Source organism: Ostrea edulis, chromosome 9, assembly GCF_947568905.1.
Source record: "Ostrea edulis chromosome 9, xbOstEdul1.1, whole genome shotgun sequence".
Lineage (NCBI taxonomy): Eukaryota > Metazoa > Mollusca > Bivalvia > Ostreida > Ostreidae > Ostrea > Ostrea edulis.
In genome coordinates, this window is record NC_079172.1 from 56,395,682 (window position 1) to 56,411,134 (window position 15,453).

The 15,453-nt window shown below is 36.0% G+C and overlaps 2 protein-coding genes across 4 annotated transcripts in view; one reads left to right on the top strand and one right to left on the bottom strand.

The window, feature by feature from the left end:
- Nucleotides 1–7,802, top strand: part of LOC125657785 (protocadherin Fat 4-like) — a 37,157-nt gene extending 29,355 nt beyond the window's left edge. For 2 of the 3 annotated variants that reach the window (XM_056149675.1, XM_056149676.1), the window contains one exon: nucleotides 457–913. In XM_056149675.1, coding sequence (XP_056005650.1) covers nucleotides 457–590 — 134 coding nt within the window. In that variant the 3' untranslated portion in view covers nucleotides 591–913. Of the gene's footprint in view, nucleotides 1–456; nucleotides 914–7,674 lie in introns of those variants that run through there. The other variant, XM_048888554.1, reaches the window with a different exon arrangement.
- A 2,498-nt stretch (nucleotides 7,803–10,300) lies between these two features.
- On the bottom strand, nucleotides 10,301–14,232 carry LOC125657787 (thrombospondin-1-like). Its single transcript, XM_048888559.2, has 5 exons — nucleotides 14,121–14,232; nucleotides 12,108–12,293; nucleotides 11,700–11,870; nucleotides 11,358–11,522; nucleotides 10,301–10,492 (listed from the first exon to the last, which is right to left on the bottom strand). Exons 1-5 carry the CDS (start codon nucleotides 14,176–14,178, stop codon nucleotides 10,413–10,415), a joined length of 660 nt encoding a protein of 219 aa, XP_048744516.1. The 5' UTR covers nucleotides 14,179–14,232; the 3' UTR covers nucleotides 10,301–10,412.
- Nucleotides 14,233–15,453: the final 1,221 nt, after the last annotated feature.

Below are 15,453 nucleotides of genomic sequence, written 5' to 3' on the forward strand. Positions count from 1 at the left end.
GGGCGTAGTTCTGTGGTTTTGGTAATTTACTAAAGATGGTCCATTATGTACATGTAATACGAAAACTAAATTCAGAGCTTGAAATCGTTAGAATGTATACTGTATATATGGTTTTAAGGAAAACAAGACTCTGTCACTACATGTATAAGTACAGAGATATTTGAATGAAAACGTTTAATATTAGGTTGATTAATGTTTTGAATGTTTACATATTATTTGTATTTATCCACGGATTTTGTATTTGTAAACTGTATCATGTTTTGGAATGCGTCTTTATTATTTTTAAATTTTCTTATAAAATTATTCTTTTTCTGACATTACGTATATTATGTTGATCCATATAGAGAAAAGTGATCACAAAGAAGAAAAATTAGAAATGATAAAAAATGGAAAAAGCCCATACCACATTTGTGTGACTGCATGGTCATTATTTCAAACTGAATTTCTTTTCTTCAGAGGACGAGTTACAGACAGAGACAAAACAGCCAATGCCATCATTCGAGACAATAAACTCATATGAAACACAGACAAAATTCCCAATTAACAGCGATGGAATAAAAGACAATCAAATGGAGGTAACTGAAGAATAAAACAATTCCGTGACATCATCTTTTGTTTTATAAAGTTCAATATCCCCTTGGTGTCCAGGCCTGAATTTCTCGAAACAATCTTAAGTCGAAACTTGACTAAGTGTGAGATTTTACTCAAATTTTGACTGCTCGAATAAAAGAAAACTCGAACTTAAGTTTGAAATGTTTTTGAGAAATCCCAGCCTGAACGTTGCCTGTGACAATCCATCACGTTGTGACAATCCATTACGTTGTGACAATCCATCACGCTGTGACAATCCATTACGTTGTGACAATCCATCACGTTTTAAAGCTGACATGAATTAATAAATATAGTATAATTCTATATGTCCGCCATATCTCTCTGCTAATCCGCCATATTAGTTGGAATTTCTATTGTTATATGTATCGGCGTTCGCATGGTATATAAGGGGACGAGCTTTGCTACGCTTCACTTCACATCAGTGTCTTCGATTTACCTGTGCGGGTAGCTTCGACAGGTAACACGTACATCTCCGATACTAATTTATAGGACATCAAGAAGAAATGAAATCACGTTTTGGAACACCACGCAGTGCTCAAAATTATAATAAACATATCGTACAGTAGTAAATCATTCTAAATATATATATTTGGATAAATATATATAGAATGCCTTTTCTTTACGTGAACGTGCGTACATTTAAAGTAAATATGTCAAAACTATTCAAAAATGCGGAGAAATATTTCATCTTTTATCTATTGATAAGCAAAGAGTATACAATCTATACCATTCACAATTACTTCAAGTACAAGGCAAAGACATAAATACTACTGTACTTATAAAAATGGCATGTATGCTCGCCATGAAAACGCATCGAATGCGGACGACAATTTACCTGGGCCTACTCGTAATATCTGTAAAGGACCGCAGATGTACGTGTACACTTGTCGAAAATACTCTAAGTAGTAGTAAAACTCCCTTTATTTGCATAATCCATGAAACAAAACGATAAACTCCATTTGCATTCCAACAGTAAACAACATTGTCCATTGTACAGACTGCGACACACTTAGCCCGTGCCGATCAGCTATCTTCAATCAGGGGAAATATCAGAGTATAATATTTACCCTGTATTGTGCATGAATCCTTATACCATATGATTTACTGGTCAGAGTATTGCAGATTTATAAATCAGGAAATCATTTAGGTTCATTTTGCATATACAACACTGTACGAGTGTATGGGATGGGAGAGAGAGAGGGACAGACAGAGAGAGAGAGAGAGATAACAACGAGGGATAACGACGAGAGAGAGAGAGAGAGAGAGAGAGAGAGAGAGAGAGAACCGGTGATCTTGTAATAATCGTGCTCTTATTAAGACAAATGATATCGTTAATTCAATAAAAAGAGAACAGTACTAGTAACTCAATATTGCTCTCATTAATTGATAATACAGATTTAATTGATTCATTTAAAGCACGCATTAATTAAAAATTAAACATATTTTTAAATAATGTTATTTTCAATTACTTCATTTTATGCTAATTTGGCGCTCAATAGATCTTATATATCTATGCCATTTTGCATTATTACATTCTGCGTCGAACTCGACGCAAATTGTACTAATGGAAAATGTAATAATCGATTTTAGCATATTATGCGTCGTTATCAAACATCAAGGGGAGAGGACAAGAGTGTCTGTCACCCACCTTTAATAACAATATCCATTTTTTTGTTAGTTTGTAATGCAAATAAAAGATACATTGAGTGACAACCCCTCCCCCACTTACCCCAGCTTGAAAGTTCTGATATAATAGTAGAAGACACACACCACCACCAATTAAGAAAATGAAGATATGAGGCACTTATAGAAGAGGACTCTAACCACCCCATCCGACCCCCAACGATTGAAGAAAATGAAGTGTAGGGGGAAATTATTGAGGTAGTCAAAGTAAAAGACTCTTTAACCCTTCACCCCACATTAGGACTTTGAACATCGGACAGAACATCTTGGTTTGTTTGGGTGTTTTATTTTATTGCTGTTTTCGTTCATCGTTTTTAATTATTATTTTGAATGGCAAGAAATTTTGAAGAATCCAATTTTCCCCCCTGTTGTACCCCCCCCCCCCCCCCCCCCCCATGAAAAATGACGATACATGTCTGGTTATTACATGTACATTTTGTTTTGCAACACATGCATGTATACTAATTGTATGGCGCATGTAGAATTGCACCCTTTACCAAGTTTTCCTTCATTTACACAGTGTAAGGAATGGTAAACCAAAATCACAAAACAAAATGCATAAAGACCAAGATATTTTCGAGCGTAGGAACTTCATTCATGAATACGTAAATACATGTATTCAGAAAAATCGCATGCATGCATTGCAGGACTATAGCATTTGTGTGTTTTAACGTTTCTGTAACATGCCATAATGATTACTTTGAGGCTTGAGTGTAATTTATTCATAAATATTTTCATTTCGTAGATCTGGCGCAATGGCCATACCGCTGTACGTAGAAATTTCAAATTCAAATGTATTCGATAAGATGTTAGTATGCATAAATCAGTAAAATTCGTGTTGAGCTTTTATTTGATATGATAAAATGTCAATATACTGTAATGCATTAGTAGGATAGGCAGAAAGCAAGAGTATAAACATTTTCTTTTTTCATTATCAGTATCAATATCTATATGATCACGAAAAAACATTATATAATTTATATCCGGATTCATTTATACCGATTTAGATATCAATAAAAACAAAGCTGCATAGTTTGGGAGAGGGGTTTCTTATGAGTCTGATGAAATTAAAAGAAGGAACCCAACATTTGCATTCAAACTAGATATACTTCAACATGAATTCATTTCTGCTCTGACTGAAAGCATGATTCTAAATTCGGGAACGAATCTTGCATACAAAATAATTAATAGGGGAACACATCAATTCGAGCGCCTTTGGAATTTAATGAAATGTAGATATGCACCTTTCTTTCAACACGAATTGATATGTTGTTTCAAGCACGAAAACAGGGGGGTTGGGGTGGGCAGGAAGGCTGGTCTGCTTTCCCCACTTTTTTTGACAATTTACCTTTTTCCCGTTATTCTAACATACAAAGTCAGTATTTTCTACATGCACAGTTCAAACCAATTTTTTTTTTTAAATTTGTAATGAATTCAATTATAAGCATCAACTCCTGTAAGTTTCCAATATATTGTCAATCACAAATTTTTAATGCTTGAAAGATTACATTTATATAAGTGATCAATTTTCTTTCCTTCTGTGAAATGATATATTATAAATCGAAGTAGGACGGTCGCTCTCTCTCTCTCTCTCTCTCTCTCTCTCTCTCTCTCTCTCTCAATGAATATGGACATACAGAGACCGTAAATAATTATGTGGTTCCAAAAGAGACAACAAAACTATATTTTCGTTTATAAATTTCCTTTCATATGTGTCTTTGTGTAATGAACTGTTTATTATGGATTGCAAATGCAATACACGCATTTGCACACAGATGTATATTTTCGATCATTATTCCCTTATTTGTATATCCAAGTTTGTATATGATCATCGAGAAATTTTGAATTGTGCACGCAATATATCCAACCAGATATTAGATTCCCGATTTCTATAAACTGTAAAACCTCGACCAGACAAGCATTCAATACAGGAAAAATTTTCGACTCTGACATCTCCCCTGATTGAAGACACACTTTGGCACGGGTGAAGTGTGTCGCAGTCTGTATAATGGAATGACAACGTGTTGTAAAGTTCTAACGAGATACAAATGGAGTTTATCATTTTGTTTCGTGGATTTATCAGAATAAAGAGAATCTATTATCAAAGACGTATCAGTCTCACCACCATTGTCTTTTTCAGAATAAAAACACGATGTAAATGTATGGGTTTATTGTATGGAATATATTGGCCACAGTGGTCAGAAACAACATCTGTGGGGTCGCCGAACAACAGGGCTCACCCCCAACAACAACATATTATGCGTCTTCCAAAAGGGCAAGTAACATGCTGGGTTGATCTCAATCATGCTACCGACACATACAACACACAAGTATTCAACTCTTAATTATTTACATAAAATGAAATTAAACTGTCAAATCAACATTCAACCATCATCAACAGTCAACGTATATTTTCACAACCAACTTGAAGGTGACGATTTGGCCATATGGGCAACCTGATTACATTTGTGCAATTGCAGAAAATTAATCAGGGAGCCCATCGCCACATGGTGGGGGTAGGAACCTTCAATAGAACCGACCACTGTGCCATTGCCTAAAATACCCCCCCCCCCCCCCCAGTCTGAATGCCTACCTTACTTTATTTACAAGGAAACTGTTTGCTTTCTCCCCCATTTGCGAAATATTCAAGGGCCCCTTGGATATTGCTAAGAAAAATATAATTTCCCAAGTCCGATAAATGAGTCCCGTCTGAGTGATAGAGTTGTGCTGGTTTCCCTATGAATTGGGGGTGGGTGAGAATTTTCCCCCACAAGCAAACACCTGATTGGCTACCCACCTATTCAACCTATTCCTAGCCTGTTCTATAGCCCTTACATTTTGAGAGTGTCTCCAAGAAATACGTGGGAGAAGGAAGGACCATATAAGTGTGGTGTGAGAGAATATACCTGAAAGCAATTTGATGTCAGCTTTGATTCTATGCAATAAGCTCTGGAGTTTAGTTTGGCCTAAATCATTGGCCCCACAATGGATAAGCAAATATTTAGGGGGGTCCTCTAAAGTGGTCAAGTATCTGACTTTTTTGACCAGGTGTATGAATTTTAGACCGCCATACCCCTGCCACCAAATATCTACTCCTCTTTGGTTCAGGCCTAAGCTCCATCCCCCCGGTCTATTTCTTGCCGCTATTGATGCCTTTTTTATGATTGATGAACCGACTATCCAAACTGTTATTCTGTCTGTTTTTACACAGCCTGTAATGCATACCAAAAATTGGGAAAACTTAAGATATAGGAGATGTTGGAGTAAGTGGTGATCTAATATAAGCTTGAAAAGCAGTGGACTTCCATCTGCCAGCCAATTCTTCCCCAAAATTTGACCGACCTTCTTGGTTGGCTGCTGAATGGAAAAGAAGGAAGCTGGGATGCGTAACTGCCGAGTGCACCCGTGATGAGTTATAATTCAGGAACAAAGTTTCCGGATTGCAACATAACAGAGATGGGCTTACTATTATTATATATATACATATAGTAAATCATACGTTGATGCGAATACTATCGTAAGTAATGGTTAGATAAAGACACATATTTACAGACAAGCTGAAATATGTGTTAATATTTTTCGGTAAGTGCACATCTCCGATACCTGTTGAATAGACGCCCGTATTTGATACTTTTTTTGGGCGATTATACCTAGTGCATTGCATATTATGCATATGGCATGTACCTTTATTTTGCAAGAATTGATATAAATAACATATTTTATGCTCTTTGCCTATTTCATTCTATCAGTATGTAATTGGCAAATGATTTATCCGCATTTATTTTATTAGAAAATGCAAATACTTGCATGCACTTACAAGTAAGCAAGAAAAGCTTCTTTTTTTTTTTTTTTTTTTTTTTTTTTTTTTTTTTTTTTTGCATTTTTGTCTTACTTATCTAAACTTTCCAGAATGTTGCATTAGTATACAATCAATATTTTGTAATTTTGAGCACAGCATAATGTTTTAAAATGTTATTTTATTTGTTTCTCATTCCCTATATATTACTATCGGAGATGTGCACTGGTCGAGTCCACCTAGAAAATCACTTAGGTGTGACAATCACATTTGGGGTATATACGGCTAGAGTAAAGCTACCTGAAAGAAATATGGCGGATAAGATGAGAAAGGTGTACGTATTTATTAATTCATGTCAGCTTTAACTTAGCTTATTGGGCACTTTACAGTTGAAAAGTGTGGATATTAGTCTAAGAAAAGTTCAAGAATCTCTTGATGTTTTAGGGGGGAGGTATTTGCACGATGTTGCTGACGTGTCTTTGTTGTTCTTCTGTGTCCGTTTTTCATTACTCATAAAAAAAAAAAAAATCTGCTGACTTGACTGTTTCTAAATTCAAATTGAAATATCCATTTTCGCGCATTTCTTTTTCATAGGTAAATATATCACCAAGAATGTAATCTAAATATTAATTTGATTTAGGTTCCGTAAACATATCCTGCGTTTGATTCATTGTGATATACACTATCCTAACTACCCATGCGCAGTTTGTAATTTTTTAATGTTCGTTCAATTTGCACTTGTTTGACCAGCAGTCCTTGACGAATCCTGCTGGTCAAACAAGTGCAAATTGAACGAACATTAAAAAATTACAAACTTTCCTCACTTCTGCGCATGGGTAGTTAGGATAGTGTATATCACAATGAATCATTTTAAAGAGAGAACAAAATAGTCTTTTTTTTCTTTCTTTTTTCTTTTTGCACTCCTTGTGCAATCCTTCTTATTAAATTACCGAAATTTAAATAAGAAACAGATTACAATAAACAATAGCCTAACTTATTGAATAGTTCAATGATTAGAATAATATACGGGAGTGAGATATTTTAGATAAGTTATAAGCCTTAAACTTTTTATTTTATTACATCACACAGTCCTCGGTGTTAACGCGCCTTGGACCGTCCAATACCTAACATAATAGAATTCATTGAATAGCGGGACGCTTGATAATTTTTCACTCATATGGAGATGTCACCATTTCCGGTGAAGGGCTACACAATTCATGCCTATGCTTGGTGCTTACGGCCTTTGATCAGGAAGGGATCTTTATCGTACCACACCTGCTGTACACGGATCTCAGTTTTTGCTGTTTCATCCGAAGGAAGTCGCATCTTACGACAAGCAAGGGGTACCAAGAACCTATTATATCCCGGATCCCCACGGGAGCAACATAATAGAAAGTATAACCTGGTTTTTGAAGATGTTAAGGAAAGGACATCCTGTTCAATGAGAGGAATATCTGTATAAATTGATTACATATCGAATCAATTGGAGGGTATAATAGAATACCTTGGTGATATATTGTTGCATGATTTGTGACTTATGATTAAAATTAAGAAGATAATAATATGTTTCTCGCTTTTTGCAGTGGTAAAGTTGGGTGGACACCTTTGAACATTTCAAGAATGCTGCTTACTAAGAGATGATCCTGGTATCACAAGGCTATTTTGTTGATTTTCATATCACTGGCTTAAAATTAAAATTATTTTGAACTAACGCGTTTGAGATATTTGAGCAAAACTGCATTCCTATGCTTTAATATTATTTGTTGTAATACATGTAGCTGTGTGAAGAAATGAATGACACTTAAATAAATGTGTTTATCATGAACTGTATCATTTGAATGAAAAGATGAAGATAACGCACAGTGATCAATCTCATAGAACTCGTAGAGAATACAAATTTGCGAACTGGGCAAACATGCACTTCAAGAAACGCCAGAGATGGGATCATGTGTCTAGAAGTATTCCATGATGACCGTTCACACTCTACGCGAGCCTTCTGCCTTGATCAGGAGTAATCTGTAGTCAAATCAGTATTTAAAGAACGGCCTAATGATTACAATGAAATACGTCAGAAAAATGTGACTCAACGACATGCTACATTTATTTTAATAATTATAGCGACCACACATATTGAGAAATGCTAACTTTAAACGAGACTGTTGAAACCTCTCCAACATCATACACAGAACATGCTCTCGCGTATCAAATCAGCTGAGAAACATAAACACCACACGCAGGTAATGAATGATTGATTATATCTTGTTTGATGTCCCTCTCGAGAATATTTCGCTCATATGGAGATGTCACCAAAAAGAGCTTCAAATTTAGACCTATGCACGGCGCTTACGGCCATTGAGCAGTTGAGGGTTCTTTAGCGTGCCACACCTACTGTGACACGGGACATCCGTTTTTCAGGTCATCTCCGAGGACCCATTACATTCACACCTGATGCCAAGCGTTTTGGTGATGGAACTGTCACAACCTGTTTTAACGACTTAAGTCTGTCGCGGCCGGGATTTGAAACCCGAACTTCCGCATGCAAGGCGAAGGCTCTACCTCTAGACCACCGCGGCGGTCGCAGGTAATGAAGTATTACTACATAGGTATGGGAAGTTGATGATAGAGAAGCTGAAGATAAAGTTGAGTTGATAGCTTGCCATTAACGTCTAAATTCAGTAAAACATCCAAATATGAAACAAATGTGGAAGACTCTGTGGTGTCTTATATTTCAAATACACTGGGACATATCGAATCGATGTATGAATGAAAGTGAATATTGTTTATTGATAAAACATCGTTGATGCATCTAAATGTCGAGTTGAAAGTCATAGCAAGACATTTCTTCTCGTGTAGAAGTTTTGAACGAAAAGGTGAAGATAACGAACAGTGATCAACCTCATAACTCCTATAAGGAATACAAAATAGAGAGTTAGGCAAACATGGACCCCTGAATATACCAGAGGTGGGATCAGGTGCCTATGAATACATAATGGACATGTCGAGTAATAAAGATATCCCAATTTCGGGGTTGAGGGTACATATACCCAAAAATATGCAAAATTTGGTGGAGCCAACTACAAATGTAGGGAGAGTTGACAACATTTGAAAATAAAGTCATGATACCCAGCCATATCACAATGAAATATTTTGTAAAATGTTTGCACTGCCGTCATTTACATATTTCTTTACATCTGCACCGTTATCAACTGATAATGATCTAATAAAGACATATACGCTCTATGAATGAGGAAATATTCCATCTTCTATAGTAATTACACATACATAATAGATATACACCCTTCTGCAGAAAAATATTACCTAGTCTTTACAACCACGAGGAAGATATTACATGTAGTTCCAGCATGTGTTTGCCAATGGTTCCAGAACCGTGGGGATCCGGGTTAGAATAGGTCCTCAGTACTCCTTGCTTGTCGTAAAAGGTGACTAAATGGGGCGGTCCTTCGAATGAGACCGCAAAAACCGAGGCCCCGTGTCACAGCAGGTGTGGCACGATAATGATCCCTCCCTGCTCAGTGGCCATAAGCGCCGAGCATAGGCTTAAATTTTGCTGCCCTTCACCGGTAATGGTGACGTCTTAATATGAGTGGAATAGTCTCGAGAGGGACGTTAAACAATATACATCCATCCAATAGTTCCAGCTTTAGATAATTCAAAAAGTAAGTTGAATTCTTAAAAAGTCATAAATGTAGGCTTTCCGTGTCTTTGTAAGCAGAAAAGGACCCCAACATTACATGTACTTCACCGTATTCGTGTCCTGTATATAATACCCCAAGACACAACACCAACATGGGGCCGTGAAAGTCTTCCTCGCTATTTTTAACCCAATTCACTTTTGATAATAACTACCACCACTAATCAAATATAAAGTAAGATCAAAGTATTTTCGATACAAACTGGAGTTGTGAAAACATTGCTTGATCTATAGTTATAGGAATTTTTCTGCAATAGGTAAACAGTAGAATCTTCTGGATGACATAGCTTTGACATAAGTACTTCTATTTATAGCAACGGGTGTATGGCGTTAACTCCCGGAATAAATCAAGAAGGCTCCAATACCCCATTAGTTTCACTGAGATCTACGCCTCTTCTGAGCTACAGTGATTCTGTTTATTGCATACGCTATACGTCTTAAACAATCCCGAAATTGCTCGTATCTAGCTGTGTAAAGATAAAACAATACTATTAGACTAATAATTACTGAAGTTTTTATTAAATCCATTGCTTAAAGAGGTTAAATAGCTTTAAGTTCCATATCGATGATGTGGTTGGTACATTGCGTTTATCGGATTTACAACGATTATCACTGGCAATTGATATGCAAAATTACAGCCATTGCTATCATGATGCTGTTTGACGTCAATATTTGAAATCCAGAGTTCTCTACAAAGCAAATATAACTTGTATATCAAAATGTATGAATTTGAAATCAGAGCACGCTATTGGTATATACATGTAACATAACTTGGTGCAGATAACGCTTTCATACGGTTTTTCAAAAACACACTTGCTATGAAGTTCACTCCTTATAATTGAATAGAGTTTAAAATCTACAGTGACATAATATGTTGTACGGTGTGACCGTTGAGACGAGCGAAGCCCATTAACATCTTGCAACATGGGCCTATTTTATCGGCCTCTTCATTTAACGCGGGAAATATAACGCAGTGGATGTAAACTGTTACATTGTGACGTCATATTAACTGAAATGCTTTTTCTTCTTTCAAACCAAGCAAAAACAAAACGTTCGAAGCTATGAGAAAGCTTGTCTGGGATTTAAAAACGTGTATGGTACTTTCTAAACAATCTAATTATTTTAATTACGGGATTGTCAATGAAGTGTACCGCAGTGACGGCGACATTTTCCCAGAAGCATTACGGGTAATACTCAGCTGATGAAGAGTAAATCACGTGACTCACATTGGAGCGAACTCTTTGCGACGCGAGCTTCGCTCGCTATTAAATATTTACGAAAGTTGTTTTTAAGGAAAGGAAAGTATGAAGAAGTGTTTTAAGATCATTTTCAGCCATATGGTATTTTGTGTGTCTTTTAGTTAGTAAGTTAGTGTGTTTATTTGTTTTATGTCCCGTCGAGAATTTTTCACTCATATCTAAACGTCACAAAATGTAGTACCACAAACCTATGCTTGGTGCTCAGGGCCTCATTATCGTGTAACGGCTGCCATGACATGGTACGTACTATTCTAGACAGACAAAATTACCAGTGATAAGAATTGAAGTTCATTACCCGTGGGGTTGATTTGTACATCGATAACACAATTGCTTTCATCGCTTCCATCGTCACAATCAAGTCGTCCGTCGCACTGATACATCTTCTGAACGCAGTACTTTGCACTTTTGCAAATAAAGACATCTGTCATGCATATACTAGGATCAAAGCTTTTCGGAATAACTAGAATTAAAAGACAAATAGTTCAATTATACTGAATTTCATACTCTGGTTAATGATACATAAAATGTATTTGTCTTGCGTTTAGATCAGTATTGTTTCTTACATATGAAGCCATATTCATAGTGATATTCCATATTCGCCTGATATGGAATCTAATGGTCTGTTATTGACATGTACCTGGACATGTTCTGTTGTTGCAGATCTGTTTCTGGGAATCTTCCCCCGTGCAATCTCGTCCTCCATACGAGGGCTCCGGGTTGTCGCATTTCCTGTGGCGTTTTGCCACACCTCCCCCACAAATCACTGGACATTTACTCCATACTGTCCACATGCCCCAATGTCCATCCTCTGTATCAATGTATCAAAGATATTATCAAATTTCAGTTCACAGTTTCCCAATATGATCAAATGTTGATCACAAGATATCGAATTTTTGTATAAATGGAAACTATTGGTTTTCCTAAAAGTCCTTACATGCATTTTCAATATGCAGGTGAGTATTTATAGTGCAAGGAATCCCACATAATAGAAATAATGGTAAGATATTCATCAGCTGTTGTTGATATGCAAGAAACAGTCACGTACCGGGACATTTGGCGGGACTGGAGCACTCCATGATGTCGTGAAACAAATACTGTGTTTTAATGCCGTTCATGATCCAGTTGGCCGTTCTGGTAGATATACCGGAGCCACAGGACGCAGTGCATCCTGACCAGGGACTCCATACACCCCACTGCCCCATCACCGGTCTCCTCCCGTCAGATAACGGAACTTAGGAAAAGATAGTAGAGAGGTTAAACAACTAGATCCAGCTAATTATTGTCGTAAGTGGAAGGCCTTTTTTCAGTAATCGGAGGAGTCTAAAAGTGTATCATAGAACTGAATGTTGTTACCGTTCCGAATATTCTGAGTAGCATTGTGATACTTGTATAATATGTTGACGGTGCTACCGTTTGAACGAGCGCAGCTACATGTACAGTGTATGTACAGATTTTGCAATGTTCATGCTTTGATCAGGTTCAATTTAAACAGTATCTATTAGCCAAATACTCAGTACATGAATGAAATTAGGCAGCAGAAACAGCCCATTTTAGTTTTCCCCCAGGGTTTCATATTAAATCATTAAAACATGATGAATGTGATTGAAATATTCTTATACTATATACATTTTTCCCTGCTGTCTTCACTGTGACTTGCTTAACCTTTGACGCGACTTGTTTAGAACTGTATGCTCTCGACTGCATGCCTCTATTTTACTTATTTCTACCCTCAATCTTTCCAAGTCACTAATTGTGTGATAAAAATGGCCAAGTCTTGTTGCAAACTTTTCAAGTTTGTAGAACTGTGTGAACACAGCACTGCCTTTGAACATAAAACGCATTTCAATATAATGATAATTTTGAATAAATCGATAAATTCAACACTATTGCCCATACATGCGCAGATCCCGCCCCTCCATATGCGTATATGCCCATCTAATTTTAAAAGATAAATAAAATTCATATTATAACAACCCTCTTGTAGTAATGGCATGTTTCAGAAGAGAAAATTAGAACAATATTTATACAGTGTGATATTGTACATAATCCTAGTTGTAACACCATGATGAAATATTTTAGCATTCGCATTCTATTGAATAAATTGCAACATATTTGAGCCCCTCTCCACTGTTGCTGTTAGGATACATAAAGATTTATTCACAAAACTAGAATTAATGAATTATTTTTCAGTCGTTAATAGCAAGTGGCATGGTTGGTTATCACTGAGGAGGTGAGGGTGTCATCGTGATATGCATTACCGGACGTGCCAAGGAACTAGATTTAAGCAGTTCTTATTTTTAGACGCTGAAAAAACAAAGATTTAAAAAAAATGTTTTCGATCCGGCCAAATTCCGTTGATGTTTAATTTTTGCGATTTTTCAAATAGCTTAAATTTACATAATTTTTAACAAGTTAGGTTTTTTTCTTGTTAGAATAATCGATTCCTTTTGAAACTATAGTACATTAATCATATTTGTAGTTTGCAGTCGATTAAACACAATTTGTATTCGATGTTATATTACGTATGCCTAATGTGTTCTGTCCCGGTTGCATGACTTTTACAAATGGAAATAACAAGTATTTAGATCCGCCACTGTCAGTCTTATTATGACGTACGTCAAAACGTAGACATGACGTCACACTTCATCTTACCCTGCCTTTCATAAACATTGCACTTCGTTAAACATTACGCCTAATAATGCACTGAATTTTCGAGCTAGGAGACCACAAGATTAGAATGATAATCCACGTAAGTTCACAATCATAGTCCAAGACGCGACTTTGCGAGATCTCAGCCATTTTTGACGAGGGAAGTCCTTCTGAGATTGGCGTCAAAAAAATTTCTTGTTAAAAGGTTTAGATTTAGCTCGGATTATTTCCCGCGCTCTAGTATTAGAACTCGCAGTACGAGCCAGCGCTTCGCGCTGGCTCGCTATAAGTAAAACAAAAACACAGAACAAATAGTTCACACCACAGAGTGAATATAACAATGATTTTTGTAAGAATGTTATATCAAATGCTCGAACAATTGTCCTAGTTCTACATGTAACTAACTCACCATGAACTAAGAGAAAGTAAACAAGAATTCCCCGGGTTTGAAGGCTGATTCCACCCATGACATGTTGGTTCAGTGTGTGTAGAAGGTAAAACTAATTTGTAAGAGCTAAATTGAGCTAAGATTCGGAGGTTCTTTGTCTTTGATGGATGTCTCTGGTTTCAAATGCATGCCTATTTAGTTTAGATTACAGGTTTAAATGCTAACTATGTATTCATAATCTTCGTTAAGTCAAGACTCTTCTGGAGACACTGGTCATTTGATCTCGTGTGAGGACTTTAAATGTTTCTATTGAACACTGTTCAAAATTTGTCTGTTGAAAAATGATTATGATGTAGGACAAACATTTCTAGTTCGAGAAAGACATTTAGGTATATTTGACATTACATGTATAAATACTTTCGAAAGAAATTGTATAAACTATGAAGGATGGATGGATAGATAGATAGATAGATAGATAGATAGATAGATAGATAGATAGATAGATAGAGTAAAATTGCAGAAAAGTCCATGGTATAGGTAATAAGTAGAACAAATATATCCAACGATGACTAAGTACACATGGTCCACATTTAATTAATTAAACTTAGCGCTTTCGCCGTGTTGTTCGGCTCTTCAGAGTGTAACACTCTGCATGAAGAACCGAACAACAGGGCGAAAGCGCTAAGTGTAATTAATTAAATTTAATTAATTAAATGTGGATCATGAGTACTTAGTCATCGTTGGATATCTCTCTCTCTCTCTCTCTCTCTCTCTCTCTCTCTCTCTCTATATATATATATATATATATATTTCGTAAAGCATGAAAATCCAACAATACCCTACTTTTTTAAAGTGTCGGATCTAAAAGCTTGATACAAGGTTAAAAAGAAAGAAAAAACCATAACGCTGTTGGTTATGTAAACTTCAAATTTTCGACACAACCCGCGTATTTACCAAGAGACATATATTACATAAACAAATATCCCACACTCAGATACTACACCATACTACGAAAGAATGATACACTGATATTCTGAATTGAGAAAAATGATTTTTTTTTTTCCCCTTCAGTACATCGAGGTATTCTTGTTAACAGTGTAGATTATTAATATTTGTCGTTTTTTTTCTTGTTTTTGTTTTTTGTTTTTGTTTTTTAGGTGTATGATATTTGTTTATGTAATATATGTCGTCGAAAATTTGAGGTTTAAATACGTAACAGTATCGTGGCCTTTTACGTTCATTTTCCAGAAACAAAATGCACGTATACGTATATTGTGATGTACGTTAATCAATTGAAATCTTCGATTCTTTTGATTTTTGTAAGAATGTTATAACAAACGCTCGAACAATATAT